Below are 25,953 nucleotides of genomic sequence, written 5' to 3'. Positions count from 1 at the left end.
CTTCTTTACGTTTAGTTATTGATAAAGTTAAATTTTTCTGAAACTGATTTTAAACTTGTGCAGATGTTTGGATCGCCGAGTACGCCGATATTGGAAAATCCCGAGTACCAGACACGTTGGTACTTCAAATACTTTCTCGGAAAACGTGAGTAGTGTGCCGATACTTCTAAGCATTTTAGATAACAATATATTTATGTGCATTAGATAGCAAGGACAATGAGTCAAAGGCTGTTCTTCAATGAATTGATTATTTTCCGTTTACATGCACTCGTTCAGATAATCATTCGTCTAACGACTGATTTTTCACTGTACGGAGATATTATTGTCTCTGCTATTAAATCATCTTACATTTATCGATCGACTACTCTTGTATTTTACACTTTTATAGATAAGAATATTTAATAACGATGTTACTATTACTTAGTTGATTTTTTACCTTAATTATTAAACAATGTTTATTTTTTTGAAATATTTTTTTTGATATTTTATCTTTATTTTCATAACTTTACTCGAATTTCATCAGTTTTTTATTTCATTTTTTAAATAATATATGACATTACTCTCTTACTTCCTTAAGGAACTATTTTTCATTAGATTTATTTCATTACGATAAATCAGTAAATCCGTTTGTAATACAATATTTTATTTTTAATTTAATAACATTATTTGAACATTATCAGTTTTATACTTCATTATTTAACTAGTACATTCTTCTTTTGGTAGTTAATTATTTTTTATTTAATTTGATTAATTACCAAAGCGCAATAAATGTTTGTCATGATACTTTGTTTGCAATCTAACATCGTTACTCGAATATTACTATATTATATTTCGAACATTACTACGGCAATAAAACTGCTGTATTCAGTATTAAATCATTAATTAAAAAATCAATTGCACAATTTAAAGTTGTGTTCTTCATTAACTACTTTCGATTTTAATGATATGATAATTTTATTCAATTCTAATTCAATAATTAAATAAAATTTGGTTAATTATTTAATTAGGATAACTACTCCCTACTCTTTAATAAATTTAAAGGGGTGTTTGGGTTAAAAAATTCATTAGATTTGTTACTAAACTTCTCAAAAAGTTTCGTATAATCGTATAATCGCATAATCGCTAAGTATAATTTTATTTTATTTTTAATATTAGATTAAGGAAATAAATAACAAATCCTTTTTATGACACGAATCGAATACACTGAAAATCCTTCTATTATACTAACATTATGTTCGTAGTGCACCAAAATTACGTTGCTGCTGATCAAGAGAGAAATCCCCTGTTTCTCTCGGTAGTGATAAGCGAAGTCAGTGACCAAGTCGTGCCATATTACAGAGTGATTTTATGGAGGAAAACCGTGAGTATTTATCGCTTGTACATTAAACTAAAATTAAATACAATTATCGATAAATTCAATTATCATTGTCATCGTTTTCCCGATAATTGCAAAATAATTTTCCTAGAAAATATACTGAGTCATTTATTACTGATATCTGATTCATCTATGATGACAGTGGAACAATATATTGCACTTAGATTGCTAAAATGAGATATCGATACATTGATATTTAATAAAATTACAATTATTTATACATATGTATACGGAAGCTTTTGATGGACTTGTGTGATATTTATCATAAACAACAAGCATCAAAATGCTTAAACGAGACAGATTTTTCACTAAAATGGTGTTATAGAAAAGCCATAAACGAACTATGAGAATTGTAAATTTGAAAAAAAGAATCTTTTAATATTTTTTGGAAAATAGTTTGTCTCTATTTCTATTTTTAATGCGTTAATATGCATATATGTATATTGTTCAAGATTATATCGACACAATTATTCTATGAAATGGTTTCTAAAAAACAGTCTATATAATATATGAAAGAAATATTAAGAGAAAAGAAAGCAAGAAATAGTTACAATTTAAATAATACTAACGAAAAACAGTATTTTTTGGAATTTTCTAAATTATTTCAAAACTAGCTTTTGTATACGTAAAATTGATTATAGTTTTAATAAAATACTTTTATAAAATTTGTGTAGAGTCTATATGAAATTATTTAAACAATTCTTGCTCCAAATAGTTGTTACTTCTTTCAAAGTACTGTCTACATAAACTGCTATATAAATTGTTCAGCAATGAAAATATTTAAAAAATACTAATGATATTAGAAAAAAAGGGAATCATTTGAGTAGATAAGTGTTTTGTGTAAATTTTATAATTAAAAAATGATAAATTCAGAATTTACATGAAACGTTAAAAAATTGAGAAATAAACATTCCTGTTAAATATTTAATTCAATCTATCCTTGGTAACTGAAATCTTAAAAATTAAAAGTCTTCGACTTATAGAAGTTTCGATTTATTGCAAATTTTTCAAATAAAAAATATTCAATTTGTAAAAGTGTTATTTAATGCACATATATACATATCTATATATATGTATACAATATGTAGATAAATCAGGAGTCAAATGTCGAGCTATTACTTATGACTTAAGAAAGTTTGTAATTTTAGTTTGTGCTAATCGATGAGCACTCAACCTACCACGACCACTGGTGGATGAAAAAAAGCAAAATGGGAAACTTAAAAAAAAATGTTATAATAGGAGATGTTGGGAAATTGATTATACGTATATGAGAAAAAAGATCGCGAAATCAAGCGATCAAACCGATAAACGTTAAATGTGAAATTTTCAGTCAAATGTTTAAAAATGGTCACGTATACCGTGGTAGGATTAGTATTAATAAATTGCTAATCGATATATCGCTCGCTGTACCGCAATAGATCGCTTATTTTGACTACATGCAATTACTTCGAGTTGCACAGATAGCGAAAAGTTGGATTTATAAGGGTAAACTCCGATTTACAGAGGTCGAACTACTCCAAATTCGAGTTGCCGAGGCAAAATAACGTACCTAAACACGTGGCAACTAAACAGTGTTAAAGGAAGTTTATATTTCGACCTGTAAAAGTTTTCACAGCTGAACGGAGAAAAAGAATTAAAATGTAGCCTTATACAGATTTTCGAGTTATTGAAATTCGATCGAAATACTTGTTAATTCTTTTATAGTTACATCGAATAATATATTATTCGTTCTTGCGATTCCGATCGTTCCTGAGATTTCGAACGTTTAAAATGCCACAAAATAATTAATCGTCGATAAATAATTTTAACTTTCTACTTACAAGGAGCGTGCAAGTCCTTCGGGTCATGGATTTAGTTGAAACTTCGCAGGTTTGTAGATTTCGTCATGCAGTTGAAGAAAATCATATCATTATAAGGGCAACAAAACTACTCGATAGTTTTTGAGATATTTATGATTAAAGTTTTATTATTGCCTTAATTACAGATTTATTTCAAATAATTGGCAAGTGTCATTGTGGCCTAATGACATCCGAAAATTCCCGCGCTGGTGGTCCCGGGTTCGATCCTGTCCGTAATTAATCGTTTCTTTTTCAATCTACTTTTATTTTGTATTCATTTTTCGTCCATGAGAACAAATAACTTTAAACAAATTGTAAATAAAATTTCTTAATCAAAAATTTATTCTTTTACGATTTCTCATGCTAGTGCATATTTGAAATTTTTAAAAATATTAATCAAGTCTGTTTTCCAAAAGACTTATTAACAAACAGCAGATGTTTCTATAATAATACTCCACTTATTCGATGTGCAAGATGTTGATGTGACCTATAATTTCCCTGTTTCTACGATAAATACCACTGTTGTAATCAAATAAGTACCTTTTTTGTTAAACAATTTTATTTATAATTTATTTAAAATTATATGTTTTTATGGGCGAAAAATTAATACAAGATAAAAAATAGATGAAAGAAAACTATTAATTGAGCTGTTTATTGCACAAATTGATTAACTCCATGAAACAAAAAGTGGAGAAATGCAATGAAATAATGTATATTGTTTTTTAAAATTCCCTTAATAATTGAAATCGAAATAAATATCGTAAAATGCATAAATACAAATGTAACTTACATCTAACGGTATATAAAATTTATAAGAAAAAGTAGCTAAAAGATGATGGTTAGTAATGTTACCATTTTTATGTTACTGAAAGAGTTAATCGATTTGACAAGTGAAAAAAGTAATAAATTTAAATTTTACTAAATTTTACTTAAATTCTGATAAGACGGCACTAAAGAATTCACCGTTATCATTCATAACTTGCTAGTGCATTCGAGTTGCATTATTGCAACGATTTACGTTAGAGTACAGAGTTAATCAAAGTAACCTCTGAAATAAATTATTTATTATTCAATGGCCAAAAAATTTTTGTCGTTTAATGGTGTTAATCTTAATTATCAGGAACAGTTATAAATATAAAAAGTTATGACTATATCAAGTGCTTTGACACTTAAACTTAAGATTTTTCAAAAAGTCGAGTTAATCGATTTGTGCAGTGAATGGTTCAATTATGGACGGGATCGAACTCCGGGCAGCCACTAGCGTAAGAATTTTCGAATGTCACCGTTAGGCCACAACGATAACTATCGATTGAGAAGTATCGCTAACTATTCGGAAGAAATCAGTAGTTAAGAATAATAAAGCTTTAAGCATAAATATTTCAAAAACTATCGAGTAGTTGCCCTTATAATGGTACATTTTCTTGATCTGGACGACTAAATCTACAAACCTGCAAAGTTTCAACTAAATCAATGACCCGAAGGACTTGCACTCTGCTTGTTAGTAACGATGAAAATACAGCGTCCTCCGAAAAAGCGACTCGAAGAAAGAAAGATTAACCTGAAAACAGGTTTCTTGAAATAATTCAAACCTCTTACCTCGAAACTTGTCGAAACTCTATCGTTTTATTTCGCAAAGAAAAAGAAATGGAAAAAAAACGAAAGATATTACAGATAACGATAAATAAAAGAACGAAAACTTTAGGGGGCGCAGAAGATATCGCTGCCGTACTCCGTGAATAAAACGATGACTATCAGACAGATCCTGAGGTAAATATCTTACTATCCCGCGCGAAAAAGCGAGTGTCATAGGTAGTCGTTGACCGATGGTTGAAATTTCAGCAATTTCTTCGGACTCGAGAAACTCGACAAGGCTCCACGCGAAGTCTTCTCTCCAGAAATTCAAAAGGTGAGTACCCAGCTTCCTCGTTAAACTGTACATAATATGGAAAGTCGAGTTTAACCTGATTGTTATGTTTTGTGATTTCAAATATTCATACGAACGTATAGCGTATTTACTTGGAAAAAGTAAAGCCGATTTAAACAGAATTAATTCGCTTTTAGTCATTTTTATTTCGGGCCAAAGAAATTTTCGGCTGTGAAACGACCTAGTTGAGAGGTCCGTACATTTGGAAACAATCGAAAATCCGAAAATGAAATTTCCTCGAAAATTGGAAATTAGATTGACAAATCACTTTGAAATGTTGAAATTGAAATTTTCTCGGAAATTAAATTAGAAAACTACTTTAAAACGTTTAATCACACTGTGAAATACTAATTGCACACGGAAACTACATGTTCGTTTCACATTTTACGTGTCGTTTCATGTTCCACTTTTCATATCCATTGTATAAGTCATCAAATTTCTTTATTTCATCATTTTTTTCATTTTTAATGCCACTTTTATTAATATATATACTGTCCACTTTATTGTATTAGGTATTTATTATGCTGTTATAATTCTATTGAATCCTTAACGTTTCATATAACCTTTCTCTACAGTTATAACGTGTACCAGAATTTAACAGACAAAGTTTGAAAGCGGATAGATGTGGTCAAAATAGAGGACAAACTCGCATAATTTCATAATAGATAACGAAGTATTCGAACGCGTATATTCGTAATTTTTAATACACGAAACATGCTCGTTAAACATTTAAACATTTAGGAAACATTTAGAACAATGTTATATTTCAAGCAAGGAATGAATTTAAAAATTATGTTGATACATTTAACAAATAATTCATCAAATGCATACTGTTTACTCTACATTTATTATAAACACTTACCATAATTGACTAATAGGAACACGTATTTAAATGCTACATATATTGGCATATTATTTCATATTAATATTTCGTTATATCACTTTTAGCATTAATAATTTTATTTAACGAATGCTCTATACCGTGAACTAATGTTTTAGTAACGATATCATCAATGAATTCCATATTTCGATAATATTTTTTCCAACATCTCGACGATTTTTTCTTTCAACAGCTTTTTTATATAAATTCGTTTTTTTTTTCTTTTATCTCGAATTTCAAGCCATAAATTTTCGCTGAAATATCCGAGTTTTTTACTGGAGTGTTTTATTAAAAATATATATGGTTTCTGTAACAGTAAATTGATTTCAGCTGTTACGAGTTTATTTTCCTCTGCAAAAGTTTTTATCTTGAATTTCAGATTTGATTATTAATTTAAAAAAACATAAACATAAGTAAATAATACAAAAAATACGATGAAATAAATATCTTATCTCGGTAAAAATATCTTTTGCACATTCAGATTGTATTTTATCAATATTCCAAAAAATATTACCTAACAGAAAAATATTTATACGTATCAACATACAATAGGTATAAAAAACCGGTGACTAAAATATGCAAAGGCTAAATTCAAATATGCTACATACCTAGTTATATCCATTAAACGATATTTACAAAATAAATACATTATATTTACTGTCTAAAGCTTCTAAAAAAGGTATCAAATAAAATAAAGAAAAATATTCGCAATGTTTGTATATCGAATCATAATTCAAAGAGTAACGATAATGGCCTATAATAGGTATTTGTACATACAGTGACATAAAGTATCTAATCTGCCTAAACACATATAGTATATGGTAATAGATATAGTAGGAATCTGCCTAAATAGATTTTTTAATTGAAAATACAAAATAAATAAAAGAAATTGGAAAGGAATTATAGAATAAAAAAATTAAATTTATTATTTTGTGCCTACTTGTTTTAAAAAATTGTTAAATAAACATGTTCAAAAAATTTCGTTTTATCGGTAAATCTATATTTCTTCTCATAATACAATGAATTTAACACGTTTCATGTCGTAAATTATTCTAACATTTTGAAATTATAGTTCTTACATGACTATTCCTTGAAAGACGTAAGATCGAACAATCTTGAAATAAAGGAGCATTAAAAAAAGGTCATTTTTGGCATCGCCTGGAAATGAAAAATTCGTTTGTCACTTTGCCGAGAAACGATGGGAAAGTTGTGAAAAATAAATCGAAATATGTCAAAATCAAACTGATCGAACATACTCGAGCGTCATGTTTCTTCGTCTTCCTTTTCGGTACTGAGTCGATAATTGCTTATGTAGACGGTTATATAGCGAATATTTAAGGACTACATCATGAATCTAAATATAATGCATTAAATCTAAATGAACTGTTGTTAAAAGCCGATACGTGGAATTAATTTGAAGCGCGTGATGTTTTCCTCGTGGATCATGGTTTTCGAGACTCTCTGAAGTTGTAGGAAGTGAATTCATCGCTAAAATGCCATTGTTTGCAGACGGACCTCCGAAACTATTTGAACACAGTTGAACAAGCCAATCAATCACGATTCATTACAAAAAAAAATTAGTTTATGGTCGAAATACTTAATGGACGCATAAAAAGCTGTTTTATAAATGTATCCAAAATATTACATTACCCATTTTATTCCATGACTTCAAAATAGCTCGTGACATTTTAAACGCAATGTTTCATCCAATGTATACCTCTGTCCTTGATCACCTAATTATAGACAGGATTTTACAATATTCGATTCAGATTAATTCTTTGGGACAACTGGTATGTATAGAAAATATTATCATAGGGCGAGCAGATTTCCAACATATAGTCGTACAATTAGAATCTTACCAGCATTAAGTTCCGAAGAGCTATGCTTATATAAAACGGAGATTTTGATTTCCAAGTTGCCACACCATCATATCGCATAGATTATCAAAAGATTGCAACACTATTGTATCGCATGGATTATCAAATATGCCAAGTCTCCGTAGAATCAAATAACAGTATTTCACGAGAAACGAAAATGCGTCCACAGCATTCAAATACTTAAAAATATTTTGTATATACAAATATTAATAGATAAAAGTGAAGGTCCGGACTAGAAGCCGTTCTTACACGTACACGTGGAAGTAAAGTTGGGAAACGCGTTGATGGGTGCTGTTCCCATGTAGCAATGCTTATACGATATTTCGGCTTTGCTCGATTCAAACCTTCGGTTCATTTGCTAGCTGAGATCTAGATTTCTAGTTATTTTAAAAATGGTTCAGTATCCGAAGAGGGAAACGACGAAAGACGACGTTTGAGCATTTTCGATTATTCTCATTTTCATATATTCCAAACTCATTTTTGACAACTTTTCCATCGTTTCTCGGCAAAGTGACACAGCAATTTTTTGTTCCTTTTGATACTTTTGTAGGTCCAGTGGGAAGTTTTAATTTCTAGACGATGCCAAAAATTGCCTTCTTTTACATCATCCTTTTAAGTGGCTTTATTCCATTCTCCCTTTAAATAATTCTATTCTGTTTGAATATTAAACTCGTGTATCCGACATTTTAATTTCCGACATAAATAAATTGAATTGAGGTCAAGCAATTAAAATGTAAAATAAAATCAAAAAATAACCATTACTTGACTATCTTTGTGTTATTATCGTGTTATCGTTGATTTCCACAATCATTTCAATTTTTTAAATAAGGAAAGTTACTCAAACCAAAGATATTTTTATGGAACTAGTACAAACTAAAAGAATATGAAATTGTCGGATGATTTAAATTTTAATTTCTTTAAAAACGATGGAATAATACGCGTCAAATACCGGATCGAATGGCAAAAATAAATTGAAAAATCTTGATGGTACTTTATGTACCAGCATATTCTCTTCGTTGAACTTACGATAGGCTTTAATTGTAACAATATAAGTAGATATGACATGATCGGCTCTAAATAATGATTAATGGTGCCAATACATTTATGACACTGTGCAATTTAGAACACGTGTACAATAGTATTGAAAATTGCACGTTCTTCAGTGCTACAGTGACAAAATATAGTATGTCACAGAAGTATTTTTACTCTTTCAAGAGCCTACTTCGAACAATTGCTATTGTCTCACGATCAAAAATTTCAAAATCCTTATACGTACAGTGTTCATATTCAAAAATGATACATTTCCGGAGGAGTGTTCAGAACAAATGTTTTTCGGTTTCGAGAAAGGAATGCAAGTGTTCTATTTATTTTTTATTTATCGAACACCCTCTGAGATATTCGAAGATCAACTTCGTTTTCTTAAACAAAAGCGTATATTTTTCTTTAGAGCTTCTTACTCTATGGGAAAAAAGAAAACATTCTTCTGCGGGACATTTTTTATCACATCTCCGTTAAAAATATATTTAACTAAAATAAACATTCTTTTTCGTTTTGCCAGCTCCGCAACAGAGAATGGTAAATTAAGTCATACCAACGAAACATTTATATTTTTGTTTCCCTTTATTACCGAAATGATAATAAAGTTATTTTGATAACAATTTCGTTCTCCATGTAACATTTTTTATTACGAATAGATTCACGCTTACAATAATTTTGCACAATCTTCGTAGCATATTTTCAAACTGCTCTCCATTTTGTACCAAACAACAGTACAGTCTGTTTTGAAATTCACTTTTCATTTTTTCTATTTGAAATTCTTTTCATTTTTTCTGTTTTGAAATTCACTTTTCTTTTCAATTCCCTATATATTATTTCTGCATTCTGTTATTATTCTACTTCTTAAGTTGACCTCGATATTTACTGGATTTGTTTTGAATACTATAGACTAGTATTCGGACTATATAATAAAGTTTGTATCGATTAAACGCTTGTTTCCATTGCAAAAAAATTTGAAAACTATATTATAAACGGGCAGTAATTTTTGGAAGTCGGTATTTGAAGTCGTTCGAATACTTATGTGACTCACTGTAAATGCAAAAACCAGAAAAACCGTAGAAGATCTGAAAATAGTTATTAATTTGCATAATGAATGTACTAGATTATCTGAAATATTACGTGTTGTAAAAAGTCCGAGATGTAGATACAATATAAAGGTTATAATAGATGGGTACGTATCACGAGAAACGTTATCAAAGAATACGATAAAGATTATTCTTAACCTTTATACTATTAGAGTGAAGTTCAGATGTAACCTATACATATAGGTAAGAAATAATTGTTTGTATTAGTTGCAAACAATTTTAAACTTCAATATAACGTAATATATTTTGTTGAAGTTCTATGGCTAAATAATTTATATTTCTAACCACTTTATATTTCACAAAATTAGTACTATCACGTGTTCACTTTATAGTGGTTGCAACAAGCATAACGAAAATCTCCAGGATAAACACGGTCTCACCGCGGACATACGGACTTACTTACATACACAGACATTTCAAACGATGGAACAGTAATATAATCACAGAGATGTCACGATTAGTACAAAAACATACTACGTAAGCAAATATTCTAACATATTTATTCTTTTATCTAATTTGTTTACATTTAACGATAATTAGCACCAAAACAGCGTTGAAATAGAATTATACCCGATTCGATATTTAATGTCAAATTTCGATCTTAGTATAATAAAAATTAACACTGAGTCAATTTGACTCATTAAAAATTTGATTACTATATATATATATAAAACTTAAATATTATTTTTTAAAAACATATATTGGTTTTTAGTTACGTAATGAAATATATGTAAATGTTGATTCCTCTCCCCCACAGACCCCTTCATTTCGTAATATCGAATGTGGTATACCTATTTTTCGGTTGGGAGCCAATTTGACTGATAAAATGATTTAACAGTTAATCGCATAACACGTGAAATTTATAGCTTATATCAGGCCTGGGCAATTTGCGGCTTGCAAGCCGCACGTAATTTGTTTCTCCTTGCGTACAATGACAAAAATTCATACTCATTATGTCAAGTTCAAAAATCGTGTAATAGAAATATATGCAAGAGCCTTTGTGCTAAATGTAATAGAAATGTTTGCGGAAAATGTATTTCAAAAGCAGAGTTTATATGTAAAAAATGTTTTCAATTTGAATTTTTTTAATAATAAATCTTTCATTTACATTGATTTGGAACTATTTTCTTTGCAAAAACCTTCTATTTTCTTATATGAGTGAAATTGGTTCACTTCAATATAAATAGGTGTATAATCAACATCCGTAAATCTAGTATTAAGGTTTTCTACAGTTTTTCTATTTCTTCCGATTGTTGAAATCATATTATTATACTTTCCTGCCTAAAATCAACAAAGTATATCTCAATCTATCTAGCTAGCTATAAACCCGTTAGCTTCTTTGTTATGCTAGATACATTGCAACAAAGAGTAATCCTGTCTATAATGCGTAAACCATATATGAAGGACATTGTAATTCACGAGCAATTTAATTTCAAATCTGAGCACATACAATACAACAGGTATTCAGGCTTATAGAATTTATCTGAATGGAAATGAACGAGGATAGAGGTTCAATAGTGGCTTTGTTGGACCTCTATAAGTCATTCAATACTACGGAAGATAAAAGCCTCATCTCCTAGAATCATTAAACTCTCCACTTCATATCATTCGCGTTATTATTAGTGCTCATTTATCCAACAACAGCTTTTCAGTTTTAATCGACGAAATCTACTTCACGATCAAAGAAATCGCTTTATTAGTACCAGAGAAATTCATTCTGGGTTCCACTCTACTCAAGGGCCCTAAAACATACCGACGATTGGCGCTGTGCATCAACTATGTCGCTATTCCACATCTGTCTGGCAAACCACGCGATATTTAATGACATATTTCGACCCTGGTGTTATGAAGGTTAAAAAAAGAGTGGTGACCTTAAGTACTATCGTATTGTGATCCCATATTATATGCCATAAAAATTCTGTAAATAAGAGGTATATCGTATCTATAACAATAATGGAGATATCAAAGTAACCATAGTTGTTGGATCATCTTCTGTGTACACACAATGGATAAAAAAAGTATTGGCACCCTATATTATGTAGTAACTATACACATTATTTAATTAAGGTCGGACAAAAAAAGCGATTGATTAAACAGTGACATACATCGAGCAATAAAACGTTCTTCTGATGAATTTAAAACTTTTTTCCTCCCATGTCCAGATGCGTTTTTAATTCTACCTTTATCTTCAAAACTTTTAGTAATATTTCGGACGGTTGAAAAACTTTTGTTTACGATATTTCCAATTTCTCTATATGATTTTCCAGTTTTCCAAGGAAGAATTACTAAATTTCTTATATCTAAGTTAGTTTCTTTACCTTTTCTCGCCATAGTAGAACGTGTATTCAAATATTTCTTTCATTAGATTTCGATTCCTCACTTGGGTGTTAACTAACTATTATAATATTCTATACCGAGCCTGAATAACAGTGAAGAAAAGAAAAGAATATCACAATAGGCTGATTCAATTGTTTTTCGCAGAATATGTTAAGTGTGTCAATAATTTTATGATGATAATTGATGCATGAAATCGTTTCGTTTTACTTTTTGTAAATATAAATTGCGATATTATTAATTTTTTCATAATGTTATGAGTTTAGAGTCTAAACATTATGTTTTGTAAACTAAAAAGGCTTAAAAAATATTTGATTATTTCTTTTACCAGTTTCTGCGTGTGCCAATAATTTTGTGACTCAGTGTATATGAAGAGAAAAGAACTCAAAATAACTCTAAACGAATCTCCTAACGATTTCTGTCGACCTCTCGCTACTAAGTTTCACACAAACTCTTTTCTTCAGAGGATCGTCTTCCGCTTTCTCTAATTTTTCTTAAATCTACCCTTACTCCTTCGGCACCGAAAATATTGCACACCCATCGGTGGACTGTTCGTCGACGAACGTTTTTCCCGATGAGTCTGGTTTTCGTCTTATCCACTCGCTTTCACTTGCTCTCATTTTATGTCTCTTTTCCGTTTAAGGTCCTTGACACTAGGTTTACAGGACCCGACAATTTGATGAATGGATTGGTCCAATTATACTTATATTAAGTCTATTAATATTGTAATTGTTTTTAAATTAATTTTATCTTTTTTTTAAGAAAATACGTGGTTTCCTTTACCCGCCAATTTGGCAGATGTCTGTAGAAATAGATATACAAAAACGTCCGTAAACTTATTGTTTAGCCTACGATACTACAATTACAAGAAAATTCACCTAATCAGAAGGTTGTGATTCGAATTTTTTAATTTAGGTGAAGCTCTATAAGTGTGTATATCGTAACGAATTACACATAAACAATATATTTTTCAAGTAATATCACTTTGAAATGAGCAATTTTCACGGTCCTTTTCACCTTTCTAAGTATAAATTTGTAATATTACAAGATACAACAAAACTTTTCATACCAAAAATGTTTAATTATTAATGTTCAATGAACCTATTGTAACAAAAATTTCGGAAAAGAGTTATAATCAGAGTAAACTTTCACCAATATCAAAACTTAAAAACTTTTTGATTAGATGAATTTCCTTGTAATATAGTGTGCCAATACTTTTTTTACCCACTGTATATACATCAAATTTGCGATATAAGGGAAACGTTTTCAAATAACGTTTGTTACTGAATTTCTCCACTCTCTTATAAACTTCAATAAACATTTTTGATTCCATTAGTCAGTTCGTTCTTTGCTGTAATTTCGAAATAAATATTTTTTAATTCTATCTCATAACGCGAAAATCTTATGTTACAAATGAAATGCCATAATAACCTCTGACCGATTTCAACAATGATGTTATAATTTCGTCAAAAGTGAAGTTATAACGAACTATTCTCTCCTATATTGATTATTTCTTATGTTTTAAAAATATGTCTGTTAAAGTCTGGGACACGCCATAAGTTACTATTCCTCATAACATTTTATTCAAGAAAGATTAAATAAAATTATTTATTTGTTTTTTCATGTAACCTACTGATATGTATCATTTTATTTAAAATAAAATTTTATATAAGGAGTATCATAACATGTGGAATTCACTTCAATGGTAACGAAAACAATGAAAAATATTCATATACATTATGATATTGACTTCCTTCTCGAGTTATATTCATATTACAGTTATTTTTAATTCCTCAAAGCATTTTTTGGTAAAGCAGTTCTGATTTTACGTTCAGACTTTGACTATTAAAGCTAATAGTTTTACTTATAGATGATTTAGCTTCATAATAAATAAGTAAAAGATGTAATGTTTAAGATATAGTACAGAACAGTATAAAAATTTTGATTTTAAGAAATTATCATCGTAGTTACGTAGTTTAATTCAGTAATTTTGAACCAGTACTATGTAGTAATTTGAAGATGAGATTTAAGAATTTTTAAAATATATACGATACTTTGCTATTTAATCGAAGGTAGTTATTTTAAAAGATAACACATAGTGGCAATTATTAATATAACTATCGTCTAAACTTCATTTTGAGGTATATTTTTCAAAACTTTTTATATTCTTTAATGGCATAAACATAATGACGTCATTAACGGCAACAATTCGCTCCCAATAAGTAATAAATTTAAAAATTAGAGTTTAATATTTATAATATTTAATATTTTAATATTTAAGTTATAACATTAATGTAAATCTTGCAGAATACCAAAAGTACCAAAGTTTTAATACATATATTTTTTGAAGCATTAAATTCCTAAATTCAGAAGTGACATATTTCAATATTTTATTCCTCGAGTATTACTACAGTGCTATTAAAAAATATAAAAAGTATTAAAAAAAAAATAATTTTTTTTTAACTGAATCAAAATTATATTTATTTTTGTATCGTATTAATAAGAAATCTAACATATTTGTTGGTCTGTCATAGAATTCCATAGAATTTTAATAATTAGGTTCACGTGTGTCGTGAAATGGAAAAGATTGAAAATCACTGGTTTAAAACAAAGTAAGGAATCGTATGTATAATAGTAAGTATGCGAACCACGTGGCAAGGAACGTGTTAAAGTACTACGTGTACCTAACAAAGAACTTTCAAAATACCTCTAGTCAGTGAATACATTTAGTTGTAATAACTAAACAGCGGATATTCACGTAAACGTGTATCTTTTTTATGTATTTCCTTTTGAACAGAAATTAGTTTTATTATTAGAAAATTTTTTAAATATTCGGGGGCGTTAAACTTTTTATCTCGCATATTTTGCATATTAGACATTTCTTATATAAATACATAAATTATTAGAAGCAAAAATTAAATTAAATTAAATTAAATTAAAGATTAAACGCAAATGTCATTTTTGTAAAATACACACGTAAACGTATTATAAAAAGGGAGTAAACTTAATATGCTGTATAAAATTAATAACATTTTAAAAAATGCAAATATTAAAGGACTGCGAGAAATGAAGACACAGTATTATTGCAAATTTAAATGGCTTTTATAAATTAATTTTAACTGATACGATTTTAAAAGATACGATTTTACAGTTGCCAATTTAGCAAGAAGCCATTGTAATATACCGTAGTTTAAATTACAACAAATAAATTTTCATACTTATCTTATTCATGATGTAAGTTGCACGTATCTTGTATATTTCTGGATATTACACCTGCATAAAGACCTGTTCTGTTCTAACAATTCCGTAAAATTATGTACAGTCCTTATTGTACGAGGCATATAGGAGTGCACGCGTATAAATAGAGCTTTTGTCTAATTCCACAATCAGAGTAAATATCTCCTAAGTCTAGGCTATGGCGTCAGAAACAAGGACTTCTGCCACTTAAGGTTTAAATGGCCCGCTTATCCCTAGCCACGCGCACAAACGGTTACTTGGCCGTACTTAAAGGGTTAATGACAAACTGAGATAGTATAACAGATAGCATATAAACTGCAAACTTGTACACGAAACTGTACAGATACCAGAACTGCTCCGAAAAGTTCGACAAATTTCGAACGTATTCATAGACGACTTACAGATATGTATTTCGGTACACTTTGACATTAGCATAAATCAAAATACATTAAAAATCTACGTTAACATCGAAGACGTTTCTGGAACAACTCTAAAATACAAATAAAAATTAGATAATTATAATCGTCCAAAAATATTTTCCCAAAATTTAAACTTAATGTGATAAATGGAAAACCTTTGTTAGAATTAAAACATCTGTTGCGATTTACTCGATCCGCCATTTTGGCTTATAGATCCTTTCTCCAGAAATGTCTTCAATTGTGAACCAGATTCAAGGAAAATAAATCGTCATACTCTTTGAAAGTTTAATAACGTATCAACTACAGGCTTGAATTTAAATAACTCGAAATGACCATTTTAAACGCTTTCTGTACGAGTAAAAATTTGCAGGTTATTTATAAAAATATAATTCTAACTCGAGAACAAAATTAAGCACGATCCAGATTTGTACGAATCTTTTTCATTTCGTTTATACCATAGGCTCACAACTGAAATTCCACACCTTATGAAACAGTCTGTACATAAATTTCTTTATTGTATCGTAAAGAAATGCCAAATACCTCACGAAACACTCTGTTGATCTTTACTCGTGGATTAAATCAAATATTCTATTGACTAGAATCGAAATGACTAGTTTTAGAGATTTTATATTTGCAGTTGTCAAAAGAATACAGCTGCTTTTTTGAAAATTATATTGTCTGAGATAGAAATGTACTATGGGATATAGCATATAATGGGACCGTGTAGAGGCAAGAGAAAAACTATGTTTGTTCCAATTTCATCTTCAATAAAAATCCCATTTCGAAACATTTTGTGAGGTACACTGATATAGAAGTAGGAAAAATTAATTCCACATTCTTTTGTCCTCATATTGATAATTATCACTGATCCTGTGTCTACGCCAATGTTTTACTGCTTTGTCCCGGCAGTTCTCAACCAGCTTTCCTCTCGTATCACCCAACCATTATGTGATCAACGTATACACGATACCATCCGGTTCACCTAAATCTGCCACCAAAATTGCTCGAAAACCGTTTATTATGGGAAAAAATGCTTCAAACAAAAATTTCAAAGTATGAAGCAGGATATCTACTGCTATGATTAGTTTTTTTCTACCTGTGTTTCTTATCGAGACTTGAGGGTCACTTTGAATTTTTTAATCATAACGCACAAAATTTAACTTTGATATTCAAAGTGTATATAAAACGGACAAATAAGATACTGTAAGTAATATTGATCTAAAAAGTTAAAGATTCAAAATCGAGGTATTATTTAGATGATGTTTAAATAATACTTTAATCAAAGTGAGCAGTATTTTGAGTATTTTTTAAATAAACATCGAAGGATATCTCGGTCGGTATTAGTTTTCAGACCCATATTGCTTCATTTTCTTACTCAATTTTACATATCCTTTCAAATAGCAGTCAAATTTTATGCATTATGATTAAACAATACAAAGTAAATCTGGATATAAAATGAAAGTGATAGTAAATACCTCATTTCGTACAGTGCAACTTTTATTTAAACCATTTTTTCATATAACAAACGGTTTTTGAGTAATTTACGTGGATCACCCTGTATACGAACGGATCACTTTGTATACAAAATGATAACACATCATATCAGATTTTCAGTTTTTTTTTGGTTTTTTGTTTTTTTTGCATTAGTGCGATATATACAAATCTTACATAGGTAGAAAATGTAGAAATATACGTATGCGAAATATAGGTATGACGAGAAATTAAATCAACGAGAATTTGTTGTTCGCGAATTGGAAATTCCTCGCGTATTCTGCCTTACGTACGCCATTATGTGCATAATTCGATACTGCCCACAAAATGTTGCCTATCATGTTAGATTTCAGAAACAAATAAATAAAGTGTAATCGAGTTTTGCAATATCTACAAAAATATTTCAAAAATAATATTTTGTTTCCAATACTTTGACAATAACGCTCATATAGTATTGAAAAATTAAATTTGATCTATAATCATACGATTTTCGTTTTGCCAAATGTACGTTCGTTTTGAAGTTACACAAAGAACATTAAAAATCGTAAGATGCGATATCATTTTAGAGCATACAGTGGAATTTGTAATCAAAAGTGAAATATAGTAGTGACTTCTACATCAGAACTAACAGTGAAATTTTCAGATAATAGAACACGTACTTTCTTTTGCATTAAACTTCATTTATACAAAAATTCATTTATACAAATTAACAAAATTAACAGTTTTAACCCTTTGCACTCGAGAGGTGAGCTTCAGTCACCATTTCATAAAATTTTGAAGATCGATATTAATTAATATATCAAATTTAATGTAATGTCACAGTGTGCGAGGTATCGAAATCAAATAATTATACAATTCTATTATTATACAATTCTTTATTTAGTGCTGAAAAAGGTATTGTCAGTATTTTAGTAGAGAATCTTTGAATTTCTACTCTTCTCTAGCCAAAACATCGTCGAGTGCAAAAGGTTAACTTTTTAATCGCAAAGTCACATAAGGTTTTTGTCGCAAATGGCTTCGTAGAATTACATTGTTATTGTACCTCGATATCTGTATATTAGGTTATTCGGATAATGGGCGCACGAATACGAGCGTCACTACTGTATTTATAATTGTGTCGTGGAAGATGATTCTACGCTATAACCAATCAGACCTACATTTCTTTGTCTGGCCATCTTCTGGTAAATGGACAGTAATTATAATATATACTTACCTTCTCCAATCATCCTGTTTCAATTAACATTATCTATAATATGTACGCTCACTGAGAAAAGTTAAGAAACGAAATAATTATTTAAGAATTTTTGTACAGTCTTTTCCTTCCGAGACGCATATATTAAAATGAGAAATGGGATGGAGAGATAACATGTTGCATATAAATAAACGATAAACTTTTTTTCGAATATCTCGTATTTCAAAAAATTAAGATAGGAAGGTTTGGAAATTATTATTTTGTTTCCTAACTTTCGTCAATAAGTGTACGATAAATCGGTAGTTCTAATAATGAACGTTTTGCACCTGGTAAATATGGTGAAACCTATAAACTTGAAATAAATGGCAGGATTATTTGTCAAAGTTCCGCATTATAGGATCTCCTGCTGCTGGAAGAACAGGAAGGCTCTGTCAACTTCAAGTTCGGCGTGATATATGCAAGGAAAGGGCAAACAACCGACGACGAGATGCTGTCTAATGGTAAATCGATAAAAAGTTAAACTGTAACTCACGGATCGACCAACCCTTAAAACTTTAATGGTCGTATACAACAATGGCAACAACTCTCGTTTGCAGTTGAAAATGACACACATCACTTGTTCCTTTTTTTTTTCTTTATTCTCTTTTGTTCCTGGTCGTCATTCTAATAGAAAGTAGTATTCGTGAAATTCTTAACGAATAAAAATGCACAAAAAATTGGAAAATTAGTGAAAGATTTGCAATTTGGTTTCAATGTTAAATAAAAATTACTTACAATTGATTTAAATATTTTGTCACAAAGTTGTAAAAGTATTTTTTATTTAGTTCACTCGAATCAGTAGAATAGAAAGCGAGTTTAATAAAAGATATTATAATTTTACGTATACTCTACGTTTATTCCATGTGACGAAAAATTTAATTATCCACGGCTTATAGTGCATATTCGACATATAAATATGTAAGCTGTTGAAGGGACGAAATGTAAAAAGCGTTGAAAAGAGTTCTCTATATAGTGCTTCATTTACAGAAAAGGGTAGTCCAGGATTTGACAAGTTCCTCGAAATCCTGGGCGAGAGGATAGAACTGAAGAACTGGGACAAGTATCGAGGTGGTTTAGACGTAAAAGGTACCATTTATATATCGCTAGAATTTCCTTTTTTCATTCTTTCCAATATACACGTACGGACATAAAATATATAGTGCTTATTACTTTTCAATATTACTAATTCGAATATAAATGGTAATTTCCGATCTGAAATGATATAGAAAAACTTTCAATTAATTATAGATATTTCGTATCATTCTATATCTTATAGAATCCTATAAAAAATTATCTAAAAAATATATAGAAAATACAAATTTCTATTTTACTTATGAAATTTATTTATTTTCGAGAATGAAATTTTTTAGATTATTCGAAATTAATTATTTACAGAAATATAACAGAATTAAATTCTTGTTTGGTAACTATTGCTGCTATCCTCACACTTTCGAGATTGGAGGCATAAAACTGTCTTTGTATGATTGAACACGTAGTGAAAAATTAATGACGAATCGTGTAATGAAACGTGTAATGAGAAATCGATAAATTAAATAGGGAACATTTTTAGTCGAAAACCTCGCGTTTTTTAATTCAGACACTCGCATCAATCATCGCTAATATTTCCAATCAATACTTTCAAGCTTCACATTAGGCTTATATATTAAATAAAACAACGCGTAAAATACAAAAGTAATCAAATATTTCAATTACGATAATCTACTTTATTTACACGTAGTTTAAAAGTCTATGTCAATGAAATATTAGGCTAAATAATAAGTTCATTTGCTATACGGTGTTCGGTGATGAATCTTAGTCTATGTCAATGAAATATTAGGCTAAATAATAAGTTCATTTGCTATACGGTGTTCGGTGATGCTATACGGCATTCTAAAGAATATTTCAACTCGCGAATAGACCATTAATGTTGAAAATCATTCGTAAAATTCACTTTCCTTATATTTGAAACGTGAAAGTAGCAATATGTAATATGTAAATTTTATACTAAACGATCGAAAAAAATTTTCTGGGTAAAATTTGTTTCTTTTGAGATCTATCTTTAAAATAATTAATTACAAGAACCGAAGAGAAGGTTATTTCTAAATATTCGACGAAAATGCATGGTTTTAAATGTGGAACTGAAAATATACTTTTCATTATAAATTTTCATCAAACATGTAGATAAGTAACATGGTTAATTGTTGAATAACTTTAATGAATGGTCGACATTACGTTATGTCTCTGTATCTTTCCATTCCAAAGTATGGTTGATATTTATAAACATAAATCTAACGTAATATACATTTTTGCTCTTAATATTATAATACAATATTATATTACGTTATTAAACATTTCAATAATGCTTTTAAAAACCATGAGCTTTATTCATAAAAATATTCCTACTTTTTCTATATAAAACACGGTAACAAAAATTATATTGAAACTTATAAAACACGTGTAAAAGTAACGATACCTTGATTTCCCTGAAAGAAACGAACTTATTACCGAACCTAATATTTATTCTATTTTGTAATCGTTATTCAACTTTTATCAGAAAGTTTTGATTTTGTTTGATCGTATGAGTTCTACATGGAGCAATTTTTGTATGGACGAGAAATCTTTTTAAGGGAACCAAATAGGTTCTCAAAATTTCAGTATTTTTATATGATCTGAATATAATTCTTTTTCGAAATCTTTTTCGCAACGAAGCGACACAGTATTAAAGCGAAACATTTTTTGTATTAATAGTTTCGTTATATTTTATACCATTACAAAGTTTTATTTAAAAAAGGGAAAAGAATATTAAAAATTCGATCGTTGATTTTATCTGTATTAATACCTTTTTTACCCACCTTTCAATATAAATGGGGTGATCGTTTAAATCTGCCATCTAAAGTTATTTGTAAATAGTTCATTATGTGAAAAAATATTTCCAACAAAATTGATTTTGTATCAAGGAGAGCATATAATGTATTAATTCATTTTTTTGATATTTTACTTTTTTATCAAAATATAAACCGCTTAATACACTCATTTGTTCGTACATTCTTGAATAGTCTTTCGAATCGCATGGTCAAATATTGTATTATATTATAGTTTGAAAAACTCAAGAGGACCTTCACGATAAATATCGCGATGAAGAAACGAAGTAACAAATAATTTTAATTTTTTAATAATTATTATATTATTAAAAAATTATTAATTATTATTATATATAATAATTATTATATTATATGCTTCCTTGATATCAAAGAATACTGCTTTCTCACAAAACAATTTATAAGTAATTTTGTGTGGTATATTTAAATTACTCACCCTATACATATTTACAAATCATGCTTCGATTTATTGCATTATCGTGGTATCGATTATAATATTGTAGTATCGACTGTATTAAAAGTCACTTTCTTGGCTAAATGTAGCAATTCTTTAACGTATTTATGACATATATTTTTTTGGAAATATGAATTCATTGAAAAACACGTAAGAAAAGCAATGAAAGAAAGAAATTTAAATTTATAAAACACACAAAAAATTTAATTAATGCAAACAGTTAAAGAAACGATTGATATAAGTTCTTTTTTCCTTCAGTGTCTGCAAAGTTTTAGCATTATAACCTCCTTCACGAACTGTTAGCTATTTGGTATAATATAAGAGTAAAAGTTTTCAATAACTTACTTGTGTTGAATGGACTATATAATACATATGATTTTCTTACATCAAATTCACACATTACGTCTTCTGAATGAAACCATAATTTATGGAATATTAAGAATTATTCAGTCAGTAGAAAGTCACTACAGTTTTATTCCCATAGCATTAAATTAACAGCTATAAAGGCTGCAGTAAGTATTTACCGCAGTCGCTACTAGGTGGCGCACTATGACATAAGAGGAATTAACTGTGTGGGCTATAATTTATCACAGTTTGTATAATTTGTTATCGTGCACACTTAAAATGTATTATTTAGACAAACTAAACGTATTATATAATATTATAATATGTATGTTATACGCGATATTAATTCGAAGATAACAAATTTAAAATAGATTTCATTTATTTATATGATTACAAAACAAAAAATTAATGCTGAATTGCTGAAGAGAAGCTGAAAACTCAAAGTATTAGGTATATATTCAATTAAGAATAAAATTTATTATTTTTCGTCGTTATTATAATTAAAGTATTTATAAATTAATCCTCTAATGGTTTTGATTGCTAAAAAAAGCCTCCAAAACTAGAAATTGAACAAAGCACTGTCCTATTGACTTTTTATATTATTCATGCATTTTGGTAATTATAATCGTTTTATTGTTTATTTCAACTTTTTTCGTTTCAACAAAAACATATTTGAAGAATTCTATAATTTTATTCAAAAAGTAAAAAAGTACATTCTATACTAAAAAAGTATTAATATAACAATAGAACATAAACGTTCCGGAATCAAAAGATTTTATTTCCTATCACATGTTCAGTGTTAGTGAGATATTATCGCATATTCTTTCAAACTATTAAATTGATAAAGTAATTTGAATTCATTTGGAGTTGTCGACTACAGAAAAATGTTTATCAAAAAATTATCGAAGGTATGAATATATCGATGGAAAATATCCGTACAATACTACTTCTTTCTACTTTGAAAACATTATAGTATCATACTATATAATTAACGTTATTTATCTATTTTTATTATGTTCGTTACACTTACTATATTAAGCATAACGATAATATTAGCAAATTATTACTATTAATCATATCATAAACATCGTGAGCTAATTTTATTCCACAGGAGCAACTTCTAATATATACCAATATGTATATTTATATACATAGAATATAGTAATTGGAAAATATTGTTTATATAACATTCACATAACGGATATTCTCATAAAGAGATTTTTCTATGAAGAAAAAGTAATATTTGAAAAATTGTTACTAATTTATATTTTACTATGTTTGACACAAGGAAATATTTATTAACGACTTTTTCTCTTAGATTATCTCAAATGATCGTGCACTAGAATGAATACTGTGTTTCTGCTTTAGCTAATGAACATGAAAGTTTCTCTTTGTAATTCAAACATAAATTTTTTCTCAAATTTTATTTTCTACTCTTTTCTACTTACTCGTTTCATGCGATTACAAATATACTGTTTTTCTCTGCGAACATTTGCAGGTAATATGACTGGGAAAGAAAGCTATTATACGGTATACGCGGGACACGAGGTGATGTATCATGTGAGCACAATGCTTCCTTACTCAAAGGACAACCCGCAACAGCTGGAGAGAAAGCGTCATATCGGTAACGATATCGTTAACATCGTTTACACGGACGATCCTAACGCCATAGACACTTTCAACCCGAATTGCATTAGAAGTCAATTTACCCGTAAGTTTTTCATATTGCCATCTGATTTTCACTCGTTTTATCATATTTTTAAATACATATACTTACTCATTCCGTATTGACTATACTTAGTGATTATTCAAAAAAATTAGTGCGATATAAGTCAAATATATTTTATCTTTTCTATAATAAATAATAATTTTAATAAATAATAATTTTCTATAATTTTATCTATTCCTCTAAATTATCAGTTGACTGTCCTTTGTTTCATTGACATTTTATACACGTCTTTTCTTTTTTCTTCTGATATATTTACTTATTTATATAGCATTGATTGTGCCCATTATCAGTGATTGTTAACAAAAATTATTGTATCTTATGTCAGCGATTTTCAATCTTTTTTATTTTGCATACCACTTGATAAATTTTTTTCTAAATTTATCGGCTAATCTACACTCATTTTATCGACATTTTATGCGTATTTTATATATTAACTGTACTTTGTGAATACTAACAAAAATTACTGTATCGTAGATCAGTGACTGCCAGTCTCTTTTAACTTATCTACCCCTTAGTATCTAATTTCCCTAAATTGTACTCCTTAATATTAGAAAAATGGTTTTAATTTATGTATATGATTACTGCTATTTTAAATTCATATAAATACAGATAAAAGACATTAATGTGACAAATGCTATTAACGCAGTATGCAATTATGCTCACTGTACTTCTGTATTATTCAATTTTTTTCTTTTCTCTTTTTAAATAGCCCTAGAATATTAAGCACATATCCCAAGATAGGATGGCTATTATTGAAGATTTATGAAGTATTCACCAACTATCGAAAAATGTAAAACATTTAAAGTGGATGCAAATTTTTATTGAAATAATTAAATATACTTATTCATTTTCATAGTATAAATTTCAATTATCTATAAAAATTGATATCTGCAATGGCTTTAAAGAAAGCAATTTATTTGTTTTATCTTGTATATACCACATTTAGGTACACATTACAAGTTTCAGTGTTAATTTATATTTATTTTGAAATTCAGGTGAAAAATAAATATTGATTATACTATTGTATAATAATACAATGTATTGCTATAAACACATTCATGGTATAAAACATCCTTTTTACAAAATGAAATTTATTAAATACTTCTTTTAAGGGAGTACGATATTAAAAATGAATCTAATAATCATTTTACGAAACGAATATTTTAAAAAGTACATATACAAGCTGATTCAGAAACTAGATTAAGCTATTACAGCGTTCGATTTTTTCGCATATATTGATGCATTTGTAGCAAAGGTCATGGTTTTAAAAATGTATCGAAAACACACGTGTAATTAATATATTTGTATTTTAATCCAGGTAATTTTTAACACATTCGTAGATAATTTTTTTAGATTGTTATTAATCGATTAAAATAAGAATGGAATGTAAAATCTGTTTACAAAAGACATAATTCATCAAGACAAAGATGCAAATATTTGAATTTGTTTTAAAATATCAAGCTTGTAAGAAATTCTAAGAGTCGTAAATAACATGAATTCGCACCAGCAATTGCAAACGTATTAATATACGAATATTGAAATATCATATATGGGTACGCGAGTTATAATACACGTGTATCGATATATGTGAGTTCACATGTACTAAAAAGAACATACCTTTTTTAGCTTCAAAAGATAAATTTCTTTTTCTTGACTTACCTATTACTCATACATAATTTATAAAATATTCTGTAAAAATTTCACGAGCTATAATCTTAAATTACTTCTAAATCGTAAATGTCTATTTAAATATGTGAAAATAATAAATATATATTGGAAAATTTATTATTTTCAAACAA

At 28.6% G+C, this 25,953-nt stretch overlaps 1 protein-coding gene across 3 annotated transcripts in view; it reads left to right on the top strand.

Moving 5' to 3' along the window:
- The window catches only part of LOC108549397 (GTPase-activating Rap/Ran-GAP domain-like protein 3), a 200,898-nt gene that overhangs the window by 113,060 nt on the left and 61,885 nt on the right, over window positions 1–25,953 (top strand). For all 3 annotated transcript variants that reach the window (XM_017902756.1, XM_017902755.1, XM_017902754.1), the window contains exons 4-10: window positions 64–145; window positions 1,242–1,360; window positions 4,916–4,980; window positions 5,053–5,119; window positions 19,106–19,208; window positions 19,735–19,833; window positions 23,924–24,136. In XM_017902756.1, coding sequence (XP_017758245.1) covers window positions 64–145; window positions 1,242–1,360; window positions 4,916–4,980; window positions 5,053–5,119; window positions 19,106–19,208; window positions 19,735–19,833; window positions 23,924–24,136 — 748 coding nt within the window. The remainder of the gene's footprint in view (window positions 1–63; window positions 146–1,241; window positions 1,361–4,915; window positions 4,981–5,052; window positions 5,120–19,105; window positions 19,209–19,734; window positions 19,834–23,923; window positions 24,137–25,953) is intronic.

This window comes from Eufriesea mexicana, unplaced genomic scaffold (assembly GCF_001483705.2).
Source record: "Eufriesea mexicana isolate 0111107269 unplaced genomic scaffold, ASM148370v2 scaffold1992, whole genome shotgun sequence".
Taxonomy (NCBI): domain Eukaryota; kingdom Metazoa; phylum Arthropoda; class Insecta; order Hymenoptera; family Apidae; genus Eufriesea; species Eufriesea mexicana.
The sequence above is the reverse complement of the archived record's forward strand: the minus strand, read 5'-3'. Positions and strand labels throughout refer to the sequence as shown.